At 41.4% G+C, this 25,091-nt stretch overlaps 1 protein-coding gene across 3 annotated transcripts; it reads right to left on the bottom strand.

The window, feature by feature from the left end:
* Positions 1-496: 496 nt before the first annotated feature.
* On the bottom strand, positions 497-23,412 carry cgnb (cingulin b). Of its 3 annotated transcripts, none has more exons than XM_085396060.1 (20): positions 23,272-23,412; positions 17,847-19,004; positions 17,663-17,751; positions 17,410-17,479; positions 11,199-11,296; positions 10,959-11,091; positions 10,661-10,873; positions 8,348-8,496; positions 7,390-7,510; positions 6,902-7,114; positions 6,583-6,681; positions 5,699-5,956; positions 5,454-5,624; positions 3,898-4,059; positions 3,537-3,626; positions 3,335-3,418; positions 3,134-3,252; positions 2,861-2,969; positions 2,333-2,496; positions 497-2,183 (listed from the first exon to the last, which is right to left on the bottom strand). In XM_085396060.1, the coding sequence occupies exons 1-20, from the start codon at positions 23,410-23,412 to the stop codon at positions 2,084-2,086; spliced, it is 3,741 nt and encodes a 1,246-aa protein (XP_085252186.1). In that variant the 3' UTR covers positions 497-2,083. The 3 variants fall into 3 exon arrangements, with proteins under 3 accessions (XP_085252186.1, XP_085252184.1, XP_085252185.1); XM_085396058.1 differs by having other exon boundaries at positions 23,230-23,374; XM_085396059.1 differs by lacking the exon at positions 23,272-23,412 and adding an exon at positions 22,671-22,801.
* Between the last annotated feature and the right edge of the window lie 1,679 nt (positions 23,413-25,091).

Raw genomic sequence — 25,091 nt, 5'->3', positions numbered from 1 at the left:
GCAGTTTTGTTTTAGTGCCATATTTTCATATTTCCCTGTTCCTTGGTGATGGTATCACAAAGAATAGTTTATACTACACAGAGTATTTCTGGATGATGTCCACCTGATACTATTTTAGAAAAAACAAGATAAAGTCTGTATTTTCTCTTCATCAGAGCTTATGTAGAACCAAAGGACTAAGGGGAATGATAGCAGGAAGTCTATGAGCACCTAATTATTGTTTTACCACTTAAAAAGGCTATGCCATATATTTTAACTCTCAAACACATTGTCCCAAATTACAATTTGAATACAAATCTTTCTAGCATGTTTCTCCGATGTATTTTCTGCATCTTTCTAATGTCTGTAATAAATGTTTAAAATGCCTCCGGTATCTTTTCTTTTAACATTTTACCTGCAGAGTTTACAGGCTTTTGAAATCATTGCAGTAAAAATATGGAAACATAGGTAGAGTGTAGAAGATTTACATTATGAAATAAAAGCAGCAAGGTTCATATTCTTTATTTTATTGTACACAAAATGTTGGGAACCTTACAAAGTTTTGTACCATATGTCAGCTTAATAAACTCATCTCAACTTTAACACCATTGTTACTGAATTACCCCAGTATAAACAAATTTGTCACAAACGTAACATGTTTAACGTGTTATAAACAACACCAATAAAATATTTTTAGGAGACTAAAAGCAACATTTAGAACAACCTGGTGCAAAAAAAAAAAAAAAAAGAGTAGGAAATCTGCTTCTCTTCCAACAGGAGACGAATAGAGGAAGACACAAGCAAAGGCAAGCATATAAAACATTATTTAAATCATTACAGCAGCAGCTTATAAACAGAACACACGCAGCAATTAAAATAAAAATATGGGTCTCGTTTTTAAGGCATCTGAGTGAAGACATGCACATGAAACCGCATGAGAAATACGATGGGTGGAGTAGAAAAGCATCACGGGGAAAAGTTTAATCTTTGAAGCTACAAAGTGCTGTATGTGTACTTGATTGTCTTCAGGTATGCTCGGCTAGCCAGTGTAAAAATGAAGGCTCAGATTAAGTTGCCTGTAATAGTCACATTCAAAGTAAAACAAAAAACTAAACATTACACATTACATCACTTTGGATACACAAAGAAACACTAAGAGCTTCAAACACTGACAAGAAGTAACTTAACATGCAGAAGCAAACAAAGCCTTTTTGTTTCTTGGTTTGTGATATGAAACTACACATCTACCGTACGATGGGAACATAAACGGTACCACAATGTCAGATACTAGCACTGTAATAAACAGTAATTATTGTAGAAACACAGTAAAGACGTTTCTTGAGAACACAACCTAATGCACAGTAAGTAGAAATCTGCAGCAGCTGTAAATTCTTCTCGATGTAAAAGAGAAACGAAAGATCGCGAATGATAAAACGTGGCAGCACTGGCATGATCGTAATCACATCGGAAGGCTCAAAAATGCAGTGTAATGATCACGGCCGCCCGCCTCTGGACTGGACCGCCGAACTGAAAATAAAACCAACTGAGAGGCGCAAATGACTTCACAAAACTGAGGACTTGAATACATTTCTGTGCACATACGAGGCTCGTTATGTGCCAAAATTATGGCCACGTCACGCCGTTTCAATTCAAACATCTTGCTGTTTGATGCTGTTGTTTGATGCTGTTCTGACTTGTCGTGCTCCCTTTTGTTTTGTTATGTCGTCCTTTTGCGTTGCTGTCATCTCGCTGTCGTTTGACAGCCGACAAATGACCCGCTGATGGCAAAACTCCAGTTACACAAGCTGTGTTCTGGATTTGGTTTCAGACACAGCTTCAGTGGTTTGTTGACATTTTGAGAATGTGCTGGCTACATGAAATTTTCAGATAATCTTTCTGCACAGTGTTGGAAAGCTCAGCAACACAGCAGGTTTAAAGCTTAAAGTTGAAAAGACACAAGGGAAACATAACTTTGGGACAAGTCGAACCTCATACAAGAAAATGTGTTTATGCTCAAGAGTAAAAAAGTTTTGTGGTCTTGTCATGCTAGTGGTCACTGTCATTTAGCAGTTGGAGGTGTGTGGGTCGCTCTTGTTCAGGACTCTCATTCAGAGGAGATTTTGCTGTCATAGAAACCGTCCTCGTCCTCAGAGCTTAAAGCAGAGGAGGACAGAGTCGAGCGATGTGCCTGCTGCGACTTCCGCCTGAGAGAAAGAAAGCAACAGAAAATCCATTTAGACTGACTAACTGTTCAGCTGGTTACTACACAGTGCCACCTAGTGCAAAGAGCATTTATACACACGAGTCATGTAGAAATCCACATTATTTCATAGTGACGAAGGAGAAGGCCTACTTTAATTCACTCTCCAGCGTTGTCACTTTGGCCTGCAGTGCTTCCTGCAGCTCCCGCTGCTCTTCCAAGTCCCTGAGAACTTTACGGCGGACTCCCTCCAAGCGCTCCACCTCTAACTCGCTCTCGTCGACTTGACGCTTCAAGGCTTTCACGCGCAGCGTCAACTGGGGATGGAGAGGGAGAGGACGGGGGTTAAAGGGGGACAGAGGAGGTGATGCAAGGAAGGAGTAGGGCTGGGGGTTAAAGGCATCAGCATCACTGGATGTGTGGGTTCGTAAGGGAGTGACAACAGCTATGAAGGCTGAGGTAACATATAGGCGGGATGAGAGAGGTCAGGGAGCATTTTAGCACCCGAGTGAGGTTGGGTTTGGGTCGGGAGGTGTGCAGATGAGATTAGTGATGATGTAAGGAAGCAATTAAATGTGAATCTGTTTCTTTAAATGGTTATATCCCGTTTGAGTATCAGAGCAAAAAGCAAAAAAGAAAGCAAACACTAAAGCGAATGAGCATGCAAATCCTCATATTTACCTGATCTCTCTGCTCAACGTACTGGCTCCTCTCCTGGTCTAATGTGGCGTTTAGCTCCTTCAGCTTTCTCTCCGTCCGCCTCTGAGAAGCCTGGATAGTGGCCTTCTCTCTGCACGTAGAAATTCAGAATGAACCACGTCATTCTTTGACATAAATTTTTTTTTATTCTGTATGCATTGGCAGTTAAAAACATTTATTCTCCCCCTCAAGTGTTTTAGTGATTGCATAGTGAACGTCATTAATAGTGCTCAAAAATGACCTGTTTAGTCATACCTTTCTTCACTGTGTAGTTTCTCCTCTAACTCTTGAATTTTGGTTTCTAGAAGTGTGATTCCAGCCAAGGGTCGAGGCTGTCCCTCCATGTCTGCCACACGAGACTTTAGTTCCTTCATCTGCAAGCAGAGTGACAGTGTGACAACTAGCAAGCCACATATTTTGTAAGAAGCCATTTTAAAGATCTGTGTACGTGCGCACCTGTCTCTCCAGTGCACTCTTGTCCATTTCCAGGTCATGTCTGGCTGAACGCTCCTGCATGAGCTCTGAACGAAGCTGGTCAACCTGAGAAAAAAACCCCCATAATCATATGTAGATAAAGTGAGCAGGTTAAGTTATGAAATATATATTACAGTGAAATGTCTCCTGCTTATTTGCATGTGTATTCAAATGTATGTCGCACCTGATCTCGGCTTCTGCTAATGCGATCGTTCAAAAGCTCCACATTACTCTTCTCCTCATCCAGCTCGATCTCCAGGGTTTTAATTTTATCCTGTGAACACGAACACACACACACACACACACACACACACACACACACACACACACACACACACACACACACACACACACACACACACACACACACGTAAGTAAGCAAATGTGTAGTGACGCATATTCACATTTCTCTCAAAGCCACTTGACACCTCGACATCCCGTGCATGACTCCCAAACCACTTGTAACACTTGATCTCCATTTTTTGACCCACCCCTTAATCCCCTCCATAACTCCGGGGTTATAACCTTTGACCTTGAAGCCTTACCTCCAGACCTCTGACCTCCCGGGCACGGTCAGTGTGCGTGCTCTTTTCTGCTTCGAACTCGCTCTCCAAGTGTTTGAGGCGGTTGTTGAGCAGGTCTCTCTCCAGCTGAGCGCTGTCTCTCTCCTCACTGCACGTCAGCAGCTCCTTCTTCAGACGAGAAACCTGGATAAAAGATACAAAGTATTATTTATGAAATTTTCTATTTTCATGGATTTTTTCTTTCCCCTTTCTCTCTGTTTTTTTTTGCCTTCATAACTCCCTCCAGGCTTACCTCAAAGTTTAATGGGCATGGCTGCTCATTTTAGAATCCGCACTTCTTCACTGTGAGAAACTTAAATGTACCTTCTGCGAATGTGATGTTTCCATAAATTTCTATTTAAAGTTTCAACAGCTTCAGTATCTCACCACATTTTTTCCTCCATATTCTTTGATCTATATTATGCCCCATATAAGTAATTGCGACTCTTCAGCAAAAACATATTAGACACTAAGACTGGACTATGCAGTTCTTGGAGAAACCGCAGTGGGATTGTTGCTACTGCTGGACTCACTTGCTGCTATAAAGTTGGAGATAAATAGGCTGGCTAAGAAAACTGAAGACAAATAGCAGTCAATATTTGATGAAAAAATCCACTAAGGCAGGGTTTTAAGGCAGCTTTAAAGTGTGAGTGGTAGCTGAAAGACTTGAAACTGTGATGGTTTTAATTTGAACTGCAGTATAACCTCACATAGAAGCAGATAACTGACTCAAAAATGTGTCTGTGTTACTATTACTGAATGTCCACACTCAGAAACAGACAGACAGTCAGGCAGGGATGCTGAGAGGCAAATAGGTTTAAATAGATTAAAATGTGTATACAAGACTTGTTTGATGAAAACACGTGAAAAATATCAACCATTTGGAGGGAGGGAAGATTCACATCCACCAATGAGACGATGGAATCCAGCTCTTTCATTGTTACTTGCTTACACATGTGTCACAGCTCCGTGTCATACTGTAAATTTTGGTATTAATCCAATACCAAATAAATACAGGGTTATACAGGTTATTGCCAAAACCGATAGCGACACAGATGCCAATACTTTTAACCAATTAAGGCAGCTCATGTAGGAGAGAGCAGTGTGTTGTGATTTATCAGATGAATCATTGGTTTAAATCACTATGATTTTTACTTTCCACAATAATTAGTTAACGCAACAAAAGAGACCTTTCAGCTTTTAATCATCGTTTGAAACTGAAATCTTTGGAGACTTGAAATGTAAATGTGTCTGTAAAGAACTTTAGGTCAACTTCTGTTGTTTAAATGTGCTGTAGGCTTCAAATCAAATAGTAACAGTCAACAGGAAAAGGTTGAGACATTTTTTATAGTGAATGTCTGAGGTGTATTTTTTCATTTCCAAACAATAATTTCCTAGATAATTTGCTACATACTGAACTTAGAGGATAGAAAGTATCTATCTGATAGCAATAGCAGTGATCTGCCCACCTCTACTGTGTCAGCTAAGCAGCAGTGGAAGCTACCACCCTGTACATTTCTAGAGCCATCTTTCCTCACCTCTTCTTGCTGGGTCTTCAGGTTGGTCTGAGCCCTCTGCAGCTCGGCCAGCCTGTCCTTACTGCTGCGCTGCGCCTCCAGCAGGTCCTTCCTCGAGCGTTCCCTGTATTCATCAAACTGTATCTGCAGGTTGGTTACCGAGTGACGAGAATCTCCCATCATCAGCTCCACCTGAGAGTGAGACAGAATTAAGAAAGACTCGAGAAAATGACATCTCCATCTGACCATCCATAACTCTTTCACACCTCTTTGTTAAGCTTTTCAACCGCTCGATCCAGCTGCCTCTTCTGCTCCTCCAGTTCGCTTTTGCCCCTCCTCAGCGCCTCCCTCTCCATGTCTCGGTCCTCCAACCGTCGGACCAGCTCGTCCCTCTCCTTGCTCAGGCGGGCGGCTCCTCTCTTGGCCTCCTCCAGCTGAGACTTCAGGGAGCGGTTCTCATCCTCCAGGGCTTCCACGGCATCCTCGTCCCCCGGGCTCCGAGGCATGCTGGAGTGAAGCTTTGTCTGGGGAGCATATCAAGCTATGAACACAGCAGATAGACTAAATTGTCTTTTTATTACTCAAACAAACTGTATTACAAGTCAAGACTTGCACTGGGCCAAAAAAAGGAATAAATCCTTGTGTTTAATTTATAATTTGGGCTTGTAATAAGTTATTAAATTTGGTTGGCATACAAAACAAGGAGAATGACAAATAATAAAAAGCTTTCATATTTAAAGCAGAATTAAAATCGAAGTTCTGCACTTGAAGCATTAACGTGACGACTGCACAAAAAGTCCAGTTTGTCTGCATATTTGATAAACTGCTGTGCATTGATTCTGTCTACAGATTTGTGAAAGACTGCTCCACACACAGATTACAGCTCTTTAAACAGCTGGAATACACAGCTGTTCCAGTCAACATACAGCACAATCCACAATGCTCATCTTAAGCAAATTCATCCCAGAGGGATTTCTAAGCCTTATGTGCTTAAAGGGGATTTTTTTTTTAGTGTAATTCTTTTCACATCACTTGGTTGAATATAGTGTCTGTGTGGGAGGACACTTCTTTTGTTCTTGTGCAGTATATGTGTTTACATAATTTTGCTTGTGTGTACAGCTGTGGAGTGTAGCCGCTTTTTGAGCAGTACCATGCGGGCCAGCCTTTCCCTCAGGCGACTGTTTGTCTCTTGGAGCTCCAGGTTGTTGTTGCCGTGGTCCACCACAGTACTTCCTGCACCAGCTGACGACTGTAGACAGGAGTGCATCAAAGCAGAGAGAAGACAGAAACTGAAGCTTTATTTTCTGTGTCGAACATGCTCATTATGCCTACACTTTTCCTGTTATTTTTTAAAATCTAAAGAGAAACTTCCATATCTGCATTATTTTTAAACATCAAATGGTGCAGGATTCCTTAATTTTATGCTGTAAGACTCTTGGTTCGTTTCTACAATTCAGATGATGCTTCACCTCCTTTGCCTTCTCGAGTGCCTTTTCCAGCTCAGTCTTGTCTTTCTGAAATTGCTCCTTCAACTTGCTGATCTCGGACTGAAGCGCGGCCTCTTTCTCTCCACTCGCCTTCTTCAGAGCTTGAAGTGCCTCGATTTTCTCGTCCAGCTGACCTCTTTGTTTGTCCAGATCGGTGCGAGCCCTCTTCAGGTCGTTATGGCAACACCGAAGCTCCTAGGGACGGGCAATCAGAGATGGATAATGTGTGTGAGTGAGTGAGTGAGAGGAATGTGCCAGGGTGCATAATAATGTATTAATAAGAGGCATATGAGTGTGAGCATGTCTGTCTGCAGGAAAATTTAAAGAAAAAGAGCAAAAGCCCACATCCACACTGCTGCTGCGACACATTAAAGGGAAAAAAAAAAAGAGGGAGTAAAACATACTGTAAAACAAAGGAGATGAGCTCCTGCATTTCACCCACACACTGAGCATAATCTTTGCTGAATTACCTCTGCTAAAGAACGGTTATCATCAGACGCAGACGTTTGTTTCTTCTTGGCAAGCAATGAATCCTGAAGATCCTTTAGCTCACCCTCCAAGTCTTCCTTTTCCAAATGAGATTTTTGCAAGCTATGAAAAGAAAGAGAGTCACTTTATAAACAGCAAGGCCATTAAAAAAATAAATAAATGAAATACACATATGCACACAGCTCGGGTAAAACGCTGCACAAAAACAGCAACCGCAAGCAACAAACAAAGCACAAGGGAGTAAAAGTTACTATGAAATCACCACAACCACAAAACTCTCAGATTCTAAGATTGCACACGAAACTGCAATTCATCATTTGCTTATTTATTTATTTAAAGGAAGAAGAATTTCATCAGCAAACAGAAAAATTATGAGGATAGTGAGGATGAGCAGGGGAAAGTTGTTTAGTAAAGTTGGGTTCACTGATCTAATGATCGAATCAGACATCATCAGATACAGAATCCACTCTGATGGGAGCCTTACAGGTGAATTTCAGGGAGTGGATCTCAAGTTTTCATTGAAACCAGGCTAAATCTACACTACTCAAACCAAACATAGCAAGACTAATTTTCTCTCTCACGTTTGGCTGGTGGGGTTCACCTCGTTCCTGCCAAATGAAAAGCCAAGTGAAACATGGCAGGCATTAAAAATAACTCTGGAGAAATATAATATTATTAGACTGAGGCATAGAGAGCTCTTTTCACAGGATGTTGTAAAGTTTTCAGTGAGCAGTGCAGATGATTTGAACCAGTTCCCCATTTGAAATATGAAATGTGACAGTGACAGAGTGTTTCTAATGCATGACCAAAGCTGAAACATGTTCTACCAGCATGCATATTCATGCTTTTTAATAGGTTTACAAATATGTCTTTGTTGCTGTTCACTGAGGTGATCGATCATATATGCATTTATGTCAAAGAAGGACTTGTGATACTAACTCCTCTTTGGTCGTTTGCAGCTCCTGCGTGGTGGCCTCCAGCTCCGTCTTCCACTGCTCTCCCTGATCTCTCCAGCTCTCCAGCTCTTGCTCTAGTGTCAACACGGAGGCGTTCACCCTCTCCCTCTCCTCTTCGATCTGCTCCTGAGACTGAGGCGCACGGAAACGCACACAGAGTTTCATTTTAGAGATGTGAAAGTGAGCGTTTAAAATGCTTTTGGTCCTCACATTCATTTCCTCCTCATTATCGTGACACGTTAAAGCAAGTGATTCAAAAGGAACTAACGCACTCAAATCTATCACATTTTCTTTTAAAAAAAAATTTCTGACAAATGTTCAGCCCGCAGGATTAGAAAAAAACTCAAAAAGAAAACAACAGATCTTTCAGCTCGCACCTTCAACAACAAGCATCCCACGTCTGAAGAATACTACATAAGAAATATCACCATAATATATCAGGTAAACATGACAGGGTGCTGTACGGTCGGTACTGTGCAGTCAGTGTAAACAGCGATTCAACTGCTTTAATCCTCCGCTCGCCAAATCAATCACCTCATCAAAAGCAACTGCCAGCTTTGTCTGCTTACTTCCTGCTCTCCGGCTGTCTGTTACACTTTTTTATTCTGACACTGCTGCTACTTTCCCCTAAATCTGCATAATGATCTATTTCTGTATATACATATATTCTTCAGATTTCCTCTTCACCACACCCCGCAGCACCCCAGAAACAGTCGGCTGGTGGAAACAGAAACTTTACCAAAAATTCAGCTAGAAAAGTTTCACTCTGCAATCACAAGCAGTAAAATTCTCTTTCTCTAACTCTGCACACCAAGCTCAGTCTGACCTTGTGATACCCTGACTCCTGGTTTGAACACTGACTGCATTAAACCGAATGGCAAGATAAAGCCTGGGTGAATGAGGGGCAGATAAAACATCAAAGCACAAGTTAACATCACCTTAATAATTCATGCAGGACACAAACTACCTGACAGGCATAACCTGATTGTTCTCCCAAGACAATTGTACCAAGAAATTGCGTATGACTGTGATGTCACAAGAAAAAAAAAAATCCACTCAGTGATCGGAAACAGAGAAACTTTCACTGTGATTGCTGCATTGCAGGTTTTCCTGTAACCAGAGAGTTTATTTCCTTCTTTGTCAACATGGCCCAAATGCTAACCCTCGTCGTATGGATCCGAAACGAGCGGGAGAATTATGTAAAACAGTAAATCTCTTAGTTGTTATTAGCAAACTGCCTATTTTTAGTCATACATTAACTAAAGAAAAGTGATTTTATTAATCGTCCTCTAAAAACTCTCAATGACAGCCTGCCAAGCTTGAACCTTCAGATAATCAAAGACAACAAATGTTAGATCCACTGTAGGCAGCTCCAGTAGTGGGGCACGTCCCTCCCCCCCCCCATAAAGGTACTTGCTCCATTTTCATAACAGATATTGCCTGGACCTGGCACAGAGGGCTCAAGGGAGGAAGAGGCAAATTATCTTGTAATCTGTAGTCTCTTGGTGTGACACTGAAGCAGCATCACAAGGAAGATCAAAGTAGAAATGAAATAGAAATAAAAAAGGACACTGTTTCACATTTTTCACTATGAAAGTACAGATGGAAATGTGCTGATTTTGCTCATTGATAAAGCGAGTGCACATGTTTTTTTTGTTTCCATCACAGTCAGAGTTTATTGCCTGAAGCATCTATCTTTGTGAAGAAGGTTGACTTTGTGATAAAAGAGGAATGCTTAAACAGTTAATAGTTAACCTATTGTTCTTAAATTGGCACTTACAAGTGTGTCATTAACTCTTTGTTTCTAGTGATGTTTCTAGTTTTTAACTGACCAAAATAAAATCTCTCTTCCAGAGCTCGTCAGGTCAGACTACACTCAAGAAATTCAGCCAAAAATCATACAGCTGGTGATGGAAAAGTCTTAATTTAGACGTATTTCTAAGGACGCTGATAATCATGCAGAGATCACAGACCTCACATCAAACAGCTCCAGTATTTCCTGACAAATTTATGATTTATTTTTTAAAGACAGCCCCCTGATGACTCTCAGCTGCAGAGTTTTAATTGCTTTCATCTCTAGTTTCAGTGTTAATTGTTTTCGCAACTAAAACAAGTCTGACATCTGTAGAGTAATCTTCTAAAGGAATTTCATTTTAAGATTTGTTGGAAAAGAAAATGGTGTAATGTGTATTTTTTTGTGAGGAGTGCACTTCAGGAGATCAGTTTGGAAAAATCAGAGCTCCAGCTTCTATATTTTGTGACGTCGTATCTGCGTATAAACAACAGAGGCATCCACCTGTGTGAACTGCTCCATGGTTTTTCTCAGGTCCTCCATATCCTGGCTGTACTGCTCCCTCAGACTCTCCATCTCTTTGTCGTGGCACTCCACCTCCTCCTTTAGTGCCCCCTTCAGGGCCGTCAACTCCCGCTCTCGCTGGCGTAGCGTATCTTCTAGACGCTGGCGCAGCATGGTGGCCTCAGCCAGCTGGGCCTGCAGAGCGGCCACATCCTGCAGAGAGGAAAAAAAAAAGGCACATTCAGGTGGGTGCAATGGTGAGTTTGTTTGTGCATGCGTAACTGTGCAGCGTCCTGACCGTCTGCATCGAGTCTGAATGAGATGAGTTTTCGGAAACCCTCCTCAGTTCTTCCTGAAGCTCAGCTAGTTGATCTTCCAGCATGTGCAGACGTGATTCTGCGATTTCTCTGGCGATACGCTCCTCGGCCAGTCTGAAACACACGCACACACGCAGTCAGTACTGCAACAGTGAGAATATGCTCCAAAACAGCACAGAAGCAAAAAGTTGGAGCTTTGTTTTAAAACCACACACACTTACTCTTCCTGGGCTTGCTGCAGTTCTTTTTTGAGGCGTTTGATTTGCTCCTGAAGTTCCTCAAGATTCCCTGTTTTGAGGCTTCCATCAGATCCTTCCTTCTGCAGAAAATGAAACACACACAAGGAGAAGAAGAGACTAAAGGTAAGACGAGGAGAAAACAGCAAAGGGACAAACACAAAGAGGAAGGCTGGAGCTAGTGCCACTTTCGGCCTCGCAATGCATTATGCACTCTGTATTATCTTAACCTTTGAAAGAAAACCTCTGGCTTGGATTCTTTGCCCTAGTTTCTGACAGTCAGAAAATCTTTGGGAGAACAAGCCCTGCCAGTGCGCTCAGATATCGTCAACACAGACGCTCTCCCCACAGAAGCAGCTCGTTCTGACAGGCTGCAGGGGGAAAAAGAGCCGGAGAAGCAGCAAAAAGCTCGCTCTTCGCCCACACCGCTCTGCCGTTCGGAAAGGCCTCCTCCTCAGTGAAAAAGGGGGAATAAGCGCAGCCTGCCTGCCCATGAAACTCCTCTTATCCTCCTACACACTCATTACAAGGACGCACACACGGAGAAGAAAGAGACAAAGCGAGGATCACGGACGGTTCTGCTCCTCGGGGGACTCTTTCACATTTCTGTTACTTATCATTGATTATGAAGATATATTTTGTTTTCACTTTCTTCTCGTCCCCCGCAGGACAGACTGTAGATAATCCCGTTCTGGGACATTGCTCTCTATCCTCACAAAAAGATAATTAAAAGAGAATAAAATAATAAGGGAATAAGTGTAAGCTCTTCTGAGCACTCAGTATGAATTGCATCAGCTGTATAATGATGTGTATTAACAACTTAAAAAAAAAAAAAAAGAGCCTTTCTTGCTGGGTCCACAGTTCAAAAGTTTAGCAGCGTTGGAGGTATGTATAATGTTAACCCTGCATTTAGTTCAGAACACTAAATAGAATAAAACTTATCTACCAATTTCTTGTTTTTGTTCCTAAAGATGTGGTAGATAAATCTTAATATTTATGTTAAGCTAACCTGAGTAAAAGCAAAATGGAGATTTTGAATGATGCCCCGTTTAAAAAAAAAAGTAATTGCCCCACTTGTTAAATCATGAATTAATAAATTTTGGGGGAAAACTGAGTTCAGTTTCACATGTCACACCCAGGTCTGATTACTACCAGACCCGTTGAATCAAGGAATCACTTAAAGAGACCCTGCCTGACAAAATCAAGTAGTTTACAAGATCCGAAAAAGCAACAAATCCACGATCTAAAGAAACAGCTGAGAAACAAAGTCAGTGACATCTATCAGTTTGGAAAGGCTCACAAAGCCATTTTTAAAGCTTTGTGACTCCAGTGAACCACGGTGAGAGCCGTTATCTACAAATGGAGGAAAGAGAGAAAAAGCACAGCGCTGAACCTTCACAGGAGCAGCTGGCCTATTACAATTATTACAAAAGTGTATTGATGACTTATACAGGAGGCAACACAAGAACCCACAACAACATCTAAAGAACTGCTGGATGTTCATGCTCGAAAACCTCCAGTGTGGCCGAATTAAAACAAGAGTAGTGGGCCAAAATTATTACAGTTACAATTACATCACACAGGGCCAGGTAGGCTTGGATAACTCTTCTCCTTAAGTAAGTGAAATCAACATTTATATAAACATATTTTGTTTTTACTTGGTTTATCTTTGTATAATATTATGTGTCTAATGATCTGAAACATTCAAGTGTGACAAATTTGCAAAAAATACTTCTTTTTAAAAAAAAAAAAGAAATTATTGAAAGCCAGATGTTGTCCTAATGCTCATGTCCCTGAAAACATTCAAATGCAACTGCACATCAGTATTCACAGCTGGCATTCAGCCTCTGAGAGGTTGTAGTCCTGTGATTGTAGAAAGGTCGAAAGAGCGAACGGTTCATATTTAGTTAAATAATAGTAAAAGAAAGAAAGACTTTCTTCTCACACTTGATACATTTCTTGCCTAAATGACCAGATCATTCTTCTGGACTCTAAAACACAGGAAGTATCAACGTAGAAGAAAAAGATTTTTCTCTTTTCAGATTTTAAACCTTTAAGAATTACAGCTGGTACTTACACAGCTTTTTCTTATGTAATGACCTGTATTTATTTTAATGTTGTGGGTTGAAACGATTCATTCGTAATTTCAACATCAGCAAAGGAAAGAAAGTGTTTAAGAGCAAGTTTGGGAGGTTCGGGCTATTCGAGCTGTCGACATTTGGAGGAAAAATGAATTTGTGATTCAAAAAAGGGCAGATGACGAAATGGATAAACACATCCTGCATTGAGTACAGTGCACTCACTGTATGTTTTTATTTTTGCTGCCTTAATTCTTCATGGCGCTGATTCAACAAGGTGCCGGAAACATTCCTCAGACACTTTGGTCCATATTGACGTGATAACATCACACAGTTGCTGCAGATTTTCTTGCTTCACTTCCATGATATGAGTCTCCCGTTCCATCACAAATGTGCTGTATTCGATTGAGATCTGGTGACTGTGGAGGCCATTTGAGTACAGTGCACTCACTGTGATATTCAAGAAAACAGTTTGAGATGTGACGTGCTGGAAGCAACCATCAAAAGATGGCGCAGTGTGGTCATGAAGGCATGGACATGGTCAACAACAATACTCATTACACTGTGGTGTTTAAATTATGCTCAGCAGGCACTAAGGGCCTCAAAGTCTGCCAACAAAATTTTCCACACCATTACACACTCAGCACGAGCTGGCTTATGCCAAACTCTGACCTTACCAGCAGAAATAAGATCAGGCAACATTCTTTTCTCTATTGTTGTCCAGTTTTGGTGAATTGTTGCCTCAGTTTTCTGCTCCTGTCTAACAGGAGTGGCACCTGGTGTGGTATTCTGCTGCAGTAGCACATCTTCATGTTTGGTGTATTCAGAGATGATCTTCTGTGCATACCTTAGTTGCAACAAATGGTTATTTGAGTTACTGTTGCACTGATATGTGCTTGAAACAGGCTGTCCATTCTCCTATGACCTGTGGCATCAACAAGATATTTTCACACAGAGAACTGCAGCTCACTGGATATTTTCTTTCTTTCTCTGTAAACCCGAGACATGTGTGGGGAAATCCCAGCAGATCAGCAGTTTCTGAAATACGCCAAACAGCAACCTCGCCAAGCTCAAAGTCACTTAAACCACCTTTCTTAGTCATTCTTATCCTCAGCTTGAATTTCAGCAGGTCGTCTTGAACATGTCTGCATGCCTAAATGCACAGAGTTGCTGACATGTGACTGGCTGAACAGGTGTTAATAATGAAGTGGCTGCTGAGTGTATCTTCCTGTTACGTCCGTGATGGCAAAGCATCAGGGCACATGAATGTTTACACTACAAAAGACATGTGGACAAAGCTAGCGGCTTGAGTGATCAGACCAAAAAGCTAAACCTGACTGCGGGTTACCATTGCAATCTGTAGCAGGGGCTTTGTTAACTTAGTTACCTCGAAGACAAGTAGTTTCACCTTTTTCATTGAACGTGGTCTGTCAGTATGAAGTAAAATTCTCTAGAAATGTAAATAAAATCTAATCTTCACTCATCGGTTTAGCAGGTCACAACATGTGAATGTGACCTTTGTGAGTCAACAAACAGACAACAGTTTTCACACTGTACGCAAACAAGCAAGCATACATTAGCAATGTTAGACTCGAGTAAGCCAACACAGACGAAAGGGTGTCAGTGTATAGTCTCAACAAGTTTCCCTTTAACAAGCATTAACTGGTAACACCACAGTAAAACACTCAAAACACAGCGCAAGCGCTTTGAGAAAGCCACAGACACGAGGGTGCTGACAGTGAAGTGTCACAAAGTCAATACAGCTCAAAATACAAACTTCTAATTATTAAGGCTAATTATTAGTCAGTTTTAATCTGGACACTGGTTGCATCAAAAATATCTCCCTCTGGAAACACAATCATGTATCCCTGCTCTGATCTTATGTTTAGGTTTGATACAGACAAAAGCAGCACTTTGCTTTAAAGGCAGAGCTGGAGAATAAATAGCCTTGAAAAAAAAAAAAGGAGACTCTTTCATCCTACGGCTTGATGCCGTTTGTGGATTTTTCAGTAGCTGCTGAAGAGCCTGAGATGACTTCTGCTAAGAAGAATAAGCCACTAAAGCCACAGCAATATACTAAAGTGGACAGTGTGGTTAACGTCACAATAAAAGGATATGTTTTTACAACGAGACCCCTCAGAGGAGGCTCTGTCCCATCCAGCGAGCCAACCCCGAGCTGGTGCAGGGTTCCACTCCAACTCAATTATTGATGCCTCTCAATGACTGCGCTCTCACCACACTGAGCTTTCCTCTGCAGGTGCATCGTTGCCAAGAGACAAGATGGGCAAAATAATTCACAGGCAGCCATGGTCACAAGCACAATAAGAAGTACATAACAAGGGATCATACATAATCAAGGGCATGTAATATGAGAAGGTAAGGCCACAAAGGAATCATTTCTGTATGCAGATTTATTCAAAAAGATGCTAATTTAAAGGAGGAAGCGTGTGTGTTCTCATAAGTGTGGAACAATCTGTTTCAATAAGGCGTAACAAGAAGCGCAAAGCAGCAAACATGGCACCAAGACGGGGAGAGGAATAGTCAGCCTGCTCCTTTTCAAGTTTTTTGGCCTGCCAAAAGAGGATCGAGGAGACAAGATGAATGAAACAGAAACTTCAGGCTGCCAACCATCTGCTAGCTTCACTGCAAGATGAAGGGAGAAACAGCTCCCGTCCCAGAGATGACAATTTGTCTAACCAACATGCTGCATGCTACACTAAAAGCTAAATAAATTCCCTTTAATTATATATGTGAATAATGTCTTTTTATACTTTCAGGATTAAGATAATTGACTTTTTCTGAGATGTAGGTTAGACATCCCCAAAACAAAACCACAAAATACTGCTGGCACCTCGATGTAAACATAAAAACATTATCCAAGCATTCAAGGGTTGTTGACGTGGTTGGATTTCTTGAGTTTCACTTCATCGTGTTCATGAAATATGAATATGAAAACACTATGGATGGTAGAAAGATGTGTCGTATTTTACTGAGTGTAAACAATGCGTTCATGGGTGTCTCCAGCATGTAACTGCTTTTCTGACTCATGTTATCATGATTACTGTTAAAAATTACTAGAATAAAAGGAAAGGCCTACTTCTTCTTCTTCTGACTGCTCCCTTTAGGAGTCACTCCTTTAGGACTGGATCATCTTATGCTAACCCTACCATCCTATTCTGTCACACCAACCCTCTGCATGTTCATCTTCACTACATCCATGAATCTTCTCTTTGATGTCCCCTTTTCCTCCTGCCTGGCAGCTCCATCTTCAGCATCTTTTCCCCAAAATATTCAGCATCACATGTCCAAACCATCTGTCTCGCTGATACACTCATTTATAATCTCATATATATGGATCACTCAAAGTAAAATTCTTAGCATCTTTATCTGCTGTTCTTGCAGCTATCCTTCCATCACAAATTACCCCTGACACTCATCTCCACACTCCACCCTGCCTGCACTCTCCTCATCACCTCTCTTCTGCGCTGTACGTTTGCATGGTTGATCAAGGTGTTGAAACTCATCCACCTTTACTGCCTCTGCTTTTTGCATCTTCTCCTTTCCATCTATCTCCATCTGATTCACACCCATCACATTCCTCTTCTCTCCAGCGCATACCTCCACCTCCTTTATACTTTCTCTACACATCACAGTGTCGACTGTGAAGATCACAGTCCAGAGAGACTCCCGCCTGACCTCCCCCTCACCACTGCAAACCTAACTGATGGACTTTGCAAAATCTCTTTTTCTTTTTACAATTTTAAAATCCCACAAAGGCCATGAAGCTAAATCACTTTAGCTAGCATGAACACAAGAGAGCGGTCAAAACAAATCGCCTATGACAATGAGCCTCATTTAGTAACGCCACCCACAGCTGATCGTGGAATATCCAGGAGGGAAGAGATTTCACAAACTGAGTTGTTGCAATGGTGCAGTGGTGATATCCTATAACAGCAGCACACCATTATTCACTGAGTGTTTAGAATGACCCGTTCTTTCACAAATGTTTGTAAAGGCAAACTGCATGGATAGATGCATGATTTTATACACCTGTGGCCATGTCCACAGTCCATATAGTTTATACTCTCTGTGGTTAGATAACCCAGGCTGTGTCATACCTTTAAGCTGCCGGTTGTTTCAGCAATGGGGCTGACTTTTGGTTTAAGGAATCCTTCACTGTCACCGATGCTACAAAGGAAACATCAGACACAGAGAATGAAAAAAGTTTACCTGTGGCCTTTCGCTAATTTAGAGAGCTACACCTTATTTTTTAATACAATATGACACAGTTAAATGAACGATCTGTTAAAACAAGCCACATAAGCAATAGAAGTAGAGCATTTTTTAAATGTATCATGTAGTTTTAATTACCTGTTTTTCAGGATGTTGAAGCTAGTTTGCTTGATTGGAGTATCTCCCCCACCCATGATCTCTGCACTTTGACTTCTAGGAAGTGTCTCCTTCAAAGAGAGAATCAGTTAAGATGAGAAAATAAACCCAAAACAAACAGCTCAATTCTTGCTAAGAGCTCAGGCTCTGCATCATTATTACTTACAGGCTTTTTTGCTATAGTTGGAGGTGTGCTCTTGGCATTAAACTTCTCTGGTATCTTGAAATTTGACTTGGGAGCCTCGAAGGCTGTCACCTTGGCAACAGATCGAGGGCTCTTTCCGAGGCTGCTACTTGCTGGAGTAGCCTGGATCTTGATCTCAATGCTGGAGGAGGTAAACTGGGGTGAAGCGTAGGGATTCGGTGTTGGAGAGGGGAGGGAAACTTCTGGCTCAACAACTTTTCGAGCGTCAAGACTCGTGGACCTTTTCCGCTCTTCAAATCCGAGCCGCTGCCTCGCTCCAGAGCGCCCCCTGGTCTGTTGGGCGCTACCCGGTGTTCCACTGTTGAACTTACTGATGAGCTTGTTGATGGGAGCCAGGGAGTTGGTGTCGATTACAGGGACAGGCTCCTCGTCAGTTGATGCTGGAGGTTCGGGGAATGACTGTGACAAAGAATTTGGATTTGGTTTCTTATCACTGTACCTCCCCAAAGAGCCGGTGAAACCAGAGCCAGTTTGGTTTACCCCTCTTGGTCCCACGGGGTTAAATTTGACAGGTTTAAGTCCTGCTTCGTTATATGTTCCTTTACTTGTCCAGTCTGTGTTTTTCTCTGTTTCACTAGGTGTCGCTTTGAGTAGGTGTTCAGCTTTCGGCTTCTCTACCTGTTTTTCTCTGCCCATCCCATTCTCCTCCTCGCCCTGTGTCCCTGCTTGACCATCCCCTGGAGGTCTTTTGAGAGGGCTCCCAAAAATTTCCCCATCCTCATCCTCTGCTGGGGAAACAGGGGACTGTGATGAGTTATCAGCAGGTGTGTAGGGATTTAAAAATTCTTTCGGAACTTTATTAATTTTTGGAAGGCTGTTGTACGGTGACGGTGTCCCCGAGCTGGAGGTGGGGGTTTTTAACTGAACTCCGTATGAGTCGCCTTTCTCTCCATCCTTCAGGACCACGTAAGGCTGCCCAGAGATACCCTGAACCCTCACTGCCACACCATATTTGTTGGAAGGAGTCACCGCACTGTTTCCCCTGGATTTATCAGGATAAACGCCGCCTGTGTCATGGAGGTCTTTGATGAAGCGTATCTGAACGCCATGATCCACCGGCGTCTTCCTGTCAGCAGACAGGCTACTCATGCTCACTTCCTGGTTTTTGGTGCAAGCAGCCTGAGCAAACAAGGGGTAAAAAAAGCAGGAATGCAAATCAGGTGATTCAGTGGAACAAGTAACAAGGACATTTATTTTTGCATGAACACGGAAGACTAACTGCTGACGCCATTTTTAAAATCTTTCTCACACACCAGAAGATTAAATTCTCATTGTCTGTTTTCTTGTTGATGTGTACACTGCCTGCTTCTTCCCAGGTGGAGTCATTATGACTGGGCAAAAATATCACATTGCGCGTATATCTTGATGAAACTATCATCTTCTCTTGCTGCTCTACAAGTTGAATTCCTTCTCAGCAAGAACTGTATTGTATTCGTGCCATGCCAAATATGCCACTGGGGCACTCAGCACCTCTTTGTACAGGTCGAGGCCTACTTTTTTCCAGAGGGTGTGTCTATTGTGAGAAGGAAAAAAACTGCAGGAGGCATTCTGTATGAGACACCTGGAGGTTTATAGCCTCTTATTTATACAGTCACACTCTGTACAAATGTTAACAAAACAAACAAGATAGAAAAAGAGGGTCATTCAGTTGATTCCAATTCAGATTATGAGTGCAATGCAGCATCTTAATGACTTATTTTAATTTAAAACTTAGAAAAAAAGGTGGAACAAGGACCTACTCAACCCCACTCTGTCAGTTAGCACTACAATTTATTTAAAACACAAGTTTTAATATCAAGTTAAAGATCTAATCCACCAGTTTTAACCATTAAGTCTCTATGAACGTCTGTCTGCGAGTTATTGTAATGGTTCTGCACATCTGAAGAAACTTTCTAGAAGGAGAAATGAATCCTGGTTCGGAAGTTAAAAATTCTGCCACCCTCTTCGTATTTGAGAGGAATATCAGGGAGGGTCAAACAAAAGGATGATATTTGATTCAATATGAGAAAGTGCATGCTTTAACAGAAGCTGTTTTTGAGAGTCTTTCAGCTTTATATGAGTCTATTCATCCTTCTTCCACTTCTCTAATTCAGAGTTGTGGTTGGGCTGGAGCCTATGGCAGCTGTCACAGCACGAAAGGGGGGTACACCACCACCTGCTGCAGGGCTACAACCTTTAATTTATAGAAGTGCAACACTAAATGACTGCAGAAACTTATTTTCAATGTCAAACCAAAGATAATGTGTATATTACAAACTTGACAAAGAGATCCATCGCAGCGCTCAGGATGGTTGGAATTGCAGCTCGACTTTGGGTTTAAAGACTAAATTTAAGTGACTCAGTCAGCCATAATATTAAGAGCACAGCCTAACCAAGTCCACCTTTTACAGTCTGATGAGCTCAAATGACCTCGGCGATGAACGCCATGAGAAGGTGAATACTCCTCCCTTTGTCCAGGCTCCGCGGAGCATAAAACACAAGGGGCTATGCGAGGAATGGGCTCCCCCTCTCCTGCCACCAAACTTCAGAGCAGAGCCACTCAGGCATAGACTGTTTACTTTAATATGCAAGGTTGTGCATACACACATCCACCTGCTGTGCATTCCCCATCTGGTTGTAGTCGAGTGAATAAGCATCGCTCCTCTCACTCTCATTGCAAGCAAAAAAGATGAAATTGCATGTGATCATATTAAAACCCTTCTCTGCCTTCTCCTGCATGTATTTAGGTGCTCCTAATGTTAATTTTATCTCACCATCATCTCATTTGTCCTCTCGTTTTGATTAAAATGTAACCGTCCTTGACTGCTGGCTACAGTGTAACACGCAGGACCTCGACCGCCAGTGAGGTTAGATTAGCAGATCAAAGGGACTCTGGCTTCCCTTAAAACCATTCTCAGGATTCCGGACGTTCCCTTTCAGCATTGCGCGTGGTTTGCATTTGTATAATAAGAACAGATTAAAAGAAATTGAGGACAGCATCAACAATAAAGCCTACACATGCGGAAAAACTGTTAGACAAAGTGGGGAATATGGGGCGAGATAAATCAAACATCAAGCAACCAGTTTTTCAGACCATGTTGTGTGTCAAAACAATGGCCTATGCCTGAGCAAAATCTGTGCTTAGTTTTTTTTTTTTTTTTAAAGGGAAGATGCCTATTGTATTATTGCCCAGGCGCTCAGCCCTCACACTGAAATCTCTCAGGTGTATTTATGTTCTCTTGGCTATTTCGGCTTCACACAAAGGCTCAGTTGTTGTACAGCTGTTGTTAACCAGCCAGTAGCTGAGAACTGTTTGGCGACAACTGGTTCACCTCCTCTCATACTCTCTCTGTTTCTCTCATGCACAAGGATTGGCTGTGTCAACAGACACAGGAATGCCACCAAACTGGCCAATCAGCCATCTCTGGTCCCTTTCTCCTCACTCGGCCGACTCTTCTAATTTTCCTCCGGTGCTGTTCCTGCACCCCAATCAGCTTCATTTTTATTCCACAGTTTCTTTTGTTCACAAGTATGTTAAGGAGATGAGTTTTGATACAACAGTTTGGTGACATGGCTGAAATCTGAAATCTCTGCACATTAAAATTCCAGCTTCTTTCTTTATTCTTGCAATTCATCAGACAAAAGACGGCTTGTATCGGATTCAGCCACCATCTGCAGTCCAAACACATATCCAAGTACACCAAATAATATTATAGAGCAGGGGTGTCAAACATAAGGCTCGGAATCCAGGATTGGCCCAGCAGAGACTCCAATCCAGCCCAGTGGAGGGCTTTGGAGAATGTGAAGAAAGGGATAGATTTTGAACTTTTAACTGTAGTTTCATTAATTTTACAGCTTTTTCTATGATAAAGGCCTCCCTTTTTGCCATTATTGCAACACCAAATAGTTGCACAATAGACAAACAATTAAATGACACTTCCTGTTTTCCAATATCTACTATAGAAACTTTCTATTATAGACAAAAAAAAAATATTTATTATAAATACAGAAGAGTCTGCAATGAGCTACCAGACCCTTTTCTGCTGTTTTACACATTTATCATGGAGGAAACAGAGAGATACGGAGAGTTTCTCCAGTCTGGGCTATGATGTAAGCTGACATCCCTGAGATATTCAAATCCTAAAAACACTCCAGCCCCACCACACCAACAAAAAAAAAAAAAAAAAAAAGATTTTATTCTGGTAGTTTTGCAATATCTTCTCAGTATTTCTCGATTCACACATGGATGGCTTTGTGTGGGTCATAACTTGTAATAAATAATTTACATTATACAACTAGCCTATGTAAAAATCGCACAAATTAAAACGATTACACTAAGAGAAAAATAATAATTTGCTGCCAAAAAACATCAAACTATCTACAGGAGAAGAACTAGTTTTGGGGCTGTGTGTTGGGAGACGAAAGGGGCAGTTCTGTGGTCTAAAATAGCAACAACATGGTAATAATATTCCATCGTTAAAGGCGCATGTTTATGCAAACACCTCAAAATGAGCTTGGAGCATAAATTTGAGGTCAGGACTATTTCTGGGGCAATTTATTTTAAGACAAAAATCAAGTAAACACTCGATTTTAGAACAGCTTGTAAACTTTAGTGAGCTGTCATGAGGCTTATCCCACTTTTCCGCCACGTCCGTCTACTCCAAGCGCTACAAAGGCTGCTTTGTATTTCCACGGCACACTTAATTCACAAACCTTGACTCATACGACAAATAATCGTTTTGAAGTTTAACCATTAAATAGAACCCAAGCACCTGTGTACTCGTGGATTAATTGCGTCACACCCACCTTTCCGGTCAGTCAGTATCGGTGCGCGTCGAAACCACAGTCTTGTGTTTTTCCCCCTCCCTCTCTCTCCCTTTTCCACGAGCCACTGGGACCACGAGCGGAGCAACAAGATAAACAACCGACGCACCTGCCTCCCAGCGAGACGTCGTCGCAGCCTATTTGTAGCTTTTACCTGCCATAATAATCTCTCATATCCTCTTTACGCAGCGCCGAAGGATCCGATTATAGCCCGCGCATCAGCGCTGTGAGCGCACACAGAGCATAAACCCCCCCTAAAAGAAACCCAACAAACAAAAACGCTTGACAGCATACAATAAAAGGCTTTGTTTTGGGTTTTTTGTTTTGTTTTGTTTAGCTCATTATCAAGAACAGGAAAAGCCGAACACGAGAGGGCGGCTGCCAAATCCAATCACAAAGCCACAGGTGTCCATCTGCGCAAACCCAAATGTTGTAAAATGCCTCATCAGCAAAACAGATCTCATTCACATTTGGTTTAATTTTTAAAAAGAAAAAAAAAGAAAAAACAACGACAAACACATAGATGGTTATTTTACTGCACCTGTAAAAATGAGCCTTATGCTGAATGATCCTCCTCACTTACGGATCTTGCATTTGACAGTCCTTCAAGAAGCAGCAGCAGCAGCGCTGAACAATGTTGGTGGGATGAGAAGGTGCTACTCAGTGAACCGATAACATAGGGGTAACTATCCCCTGCTACCAGTACAACCTGTTGCCAGAACATCCGATAGTGAGCGTCCCGCCTCAGTGCCGCCTTCATTAGTTGGGAGGAAGACCGAGGGGGAGGAGCCTGCTGCTTGGGCTCAGTCACATCAGGGGTTAATACACTACATCGAGTGTGACCCATTTCATCCATGCATAGGTCTTACGGTAAATAATCTCTTAATCATGCTGAAAATGGCGTTTGAGTTGGTGGTATTTCTATATGTTAATATAGCATCTCCAATACAGCTCACTATCAAAGTTTTTACACGATGCAACTCCATCCTTTGATGTCTGTTTTCTTAAAGATCCTTAAACTCTACTTGCAAAATGTATCCAGGGGTTATCTGGAGAGAATGACACGGTCTGAATGCAGGATGTTAAACAGGTTCAAAATAAATGTGTATCTGCCAACATGGAACAGTAAAATGCTGAATAGTTGTGATAATTAACATTGTTCATTTTAGACGACCATGTAAAAGCTACACAAATGGTCAAAGTGGGAAAATATAAAACTGAGATATGATTAAGAAATGTAGCTTCTATATATTTTATTGTTCCTGGTTAGAAAAACTGGTTTTATAACAAGGGTAACTGTATGAAGCAAATGCTTTAGTTAATAATTTTGGTTCTATTTTATTTTTAAAAGCTCCTTCATAATGTGCATTAATATTATAATAAATGTTATTGCATCTGAACTCCTGCAGGTACAGGTCTGTAAAAAGTATGCTGCTTTCATGAAGTGGTTAAGTAGCAGCCAGGTGCCGCTAATCAAATGTGCTTAACTGATCAACAGCAAATGTAATACATAAACACTGTTCAGATGTGTTAGCATAATGCTGAGTAGAGACATCAACAATGGTCTTAGAGAAGCCAATGTTTCTGCCCATCAGGGTTATAAGGCCATCGCCATACAATTTTAAGTCCATTGTTCTGCACTAAGATTATTCACAAGTGCAAAACATTCAGGACAGCTGCCAGTCTTCCCACGAGCGGATGTGCCAGCAAATTTAACCCATGGTCAGACCAAGAAATCCAGGACAATAAAAACCCCCAGGGCCTCGGTTAGAATGTTAAATGACATAATAGTACAATTAAAAAAAAAAAAAAAAGACTGAACAACTATGAATTTTTTTGGAAGGGTTGCCAGAAGAAAGGCAAAAAGCAACACAACTTAGGTTTGCAAAGATGGATCGGAACAGACTGCAAGACTTGTGGAACAATGTCCTTTGGACAGATGAGTTTAAAGTAGATGTTTGGCCATAATTCACAGCATATCAGCACAACTACCTCCTACCAACTGTCAAGCATAGTGCTGGAGGTGTGATGTTTTGGGCTTGCTTTGCAGCCACAGAGTACCCTTCTGTATACCAAAATATTCTACAGCCAAATGTGTTCAACCTAAACTGGGCACACCAGCAAATCTACAACAGAATGGCTGAAAAAGAAAAGAATGATGTTATTTAATTAATGCTGCCAAATGTAGTACAGTTTTTCAGGGGACTACACAGTCCTATGAAAACTGTATAAAGCTAATTATTTCAAATATTAAGATAATTTGCTTTAAACATTTCCCTTTTTATGAATGTAGTAATTGGTTCTAACTTGAACTAATTAAAAGGAGAAAAATATTTTAAGGAATCTGATTTCATTATTGCTATTTTTCAGAATACTTGCAAATTAGTAAATTAGACATTAAAA

Source organism: Rhamphochromis longiceps, linkage group LG22, assembly GCF_057381845.1.
Source record: "Rhamphochromis longiceps isolate RC_006_pf linkage group LG22, R_longiceps_female_GT1.1, whole genome shotgun sequence".
NCBI classification, from domain to species: Eukaryota; Metazoa; Chordata; class Actinopteri; order Cichliformes; family Cichlidae; genus Rhamphochromis; species Rhamphochromis longiceps.
This window is presented reverse-complemented; position numbering and strand designations above follow the sequence as displayed.

Bases quoted from the DNA above. Each gene is read 5' to 3' on its own strand.
- cgnb (XM_085396060.1), bottom strand. From the start codon at position 23,412: ATGTTCTGGCAACAGGTTGTACTGGTAGCAGGGGATAGTTACCCCTAT. The intron at 11,297-17,409 runs GTATGACACAGC...CATTTTCTGCAG, and splicing joins AAACAACCGGCAGCTTAAAG to AAGGAAGGATCTGATGGAAG. The intron at 5,625-5,698 runs GTGTGAAAGAGT...TCTCACTCTCAG, and splicing joins TTGAAAAGCTTAACAAAGAG to GTGGAGCTGATGATGGGAGA.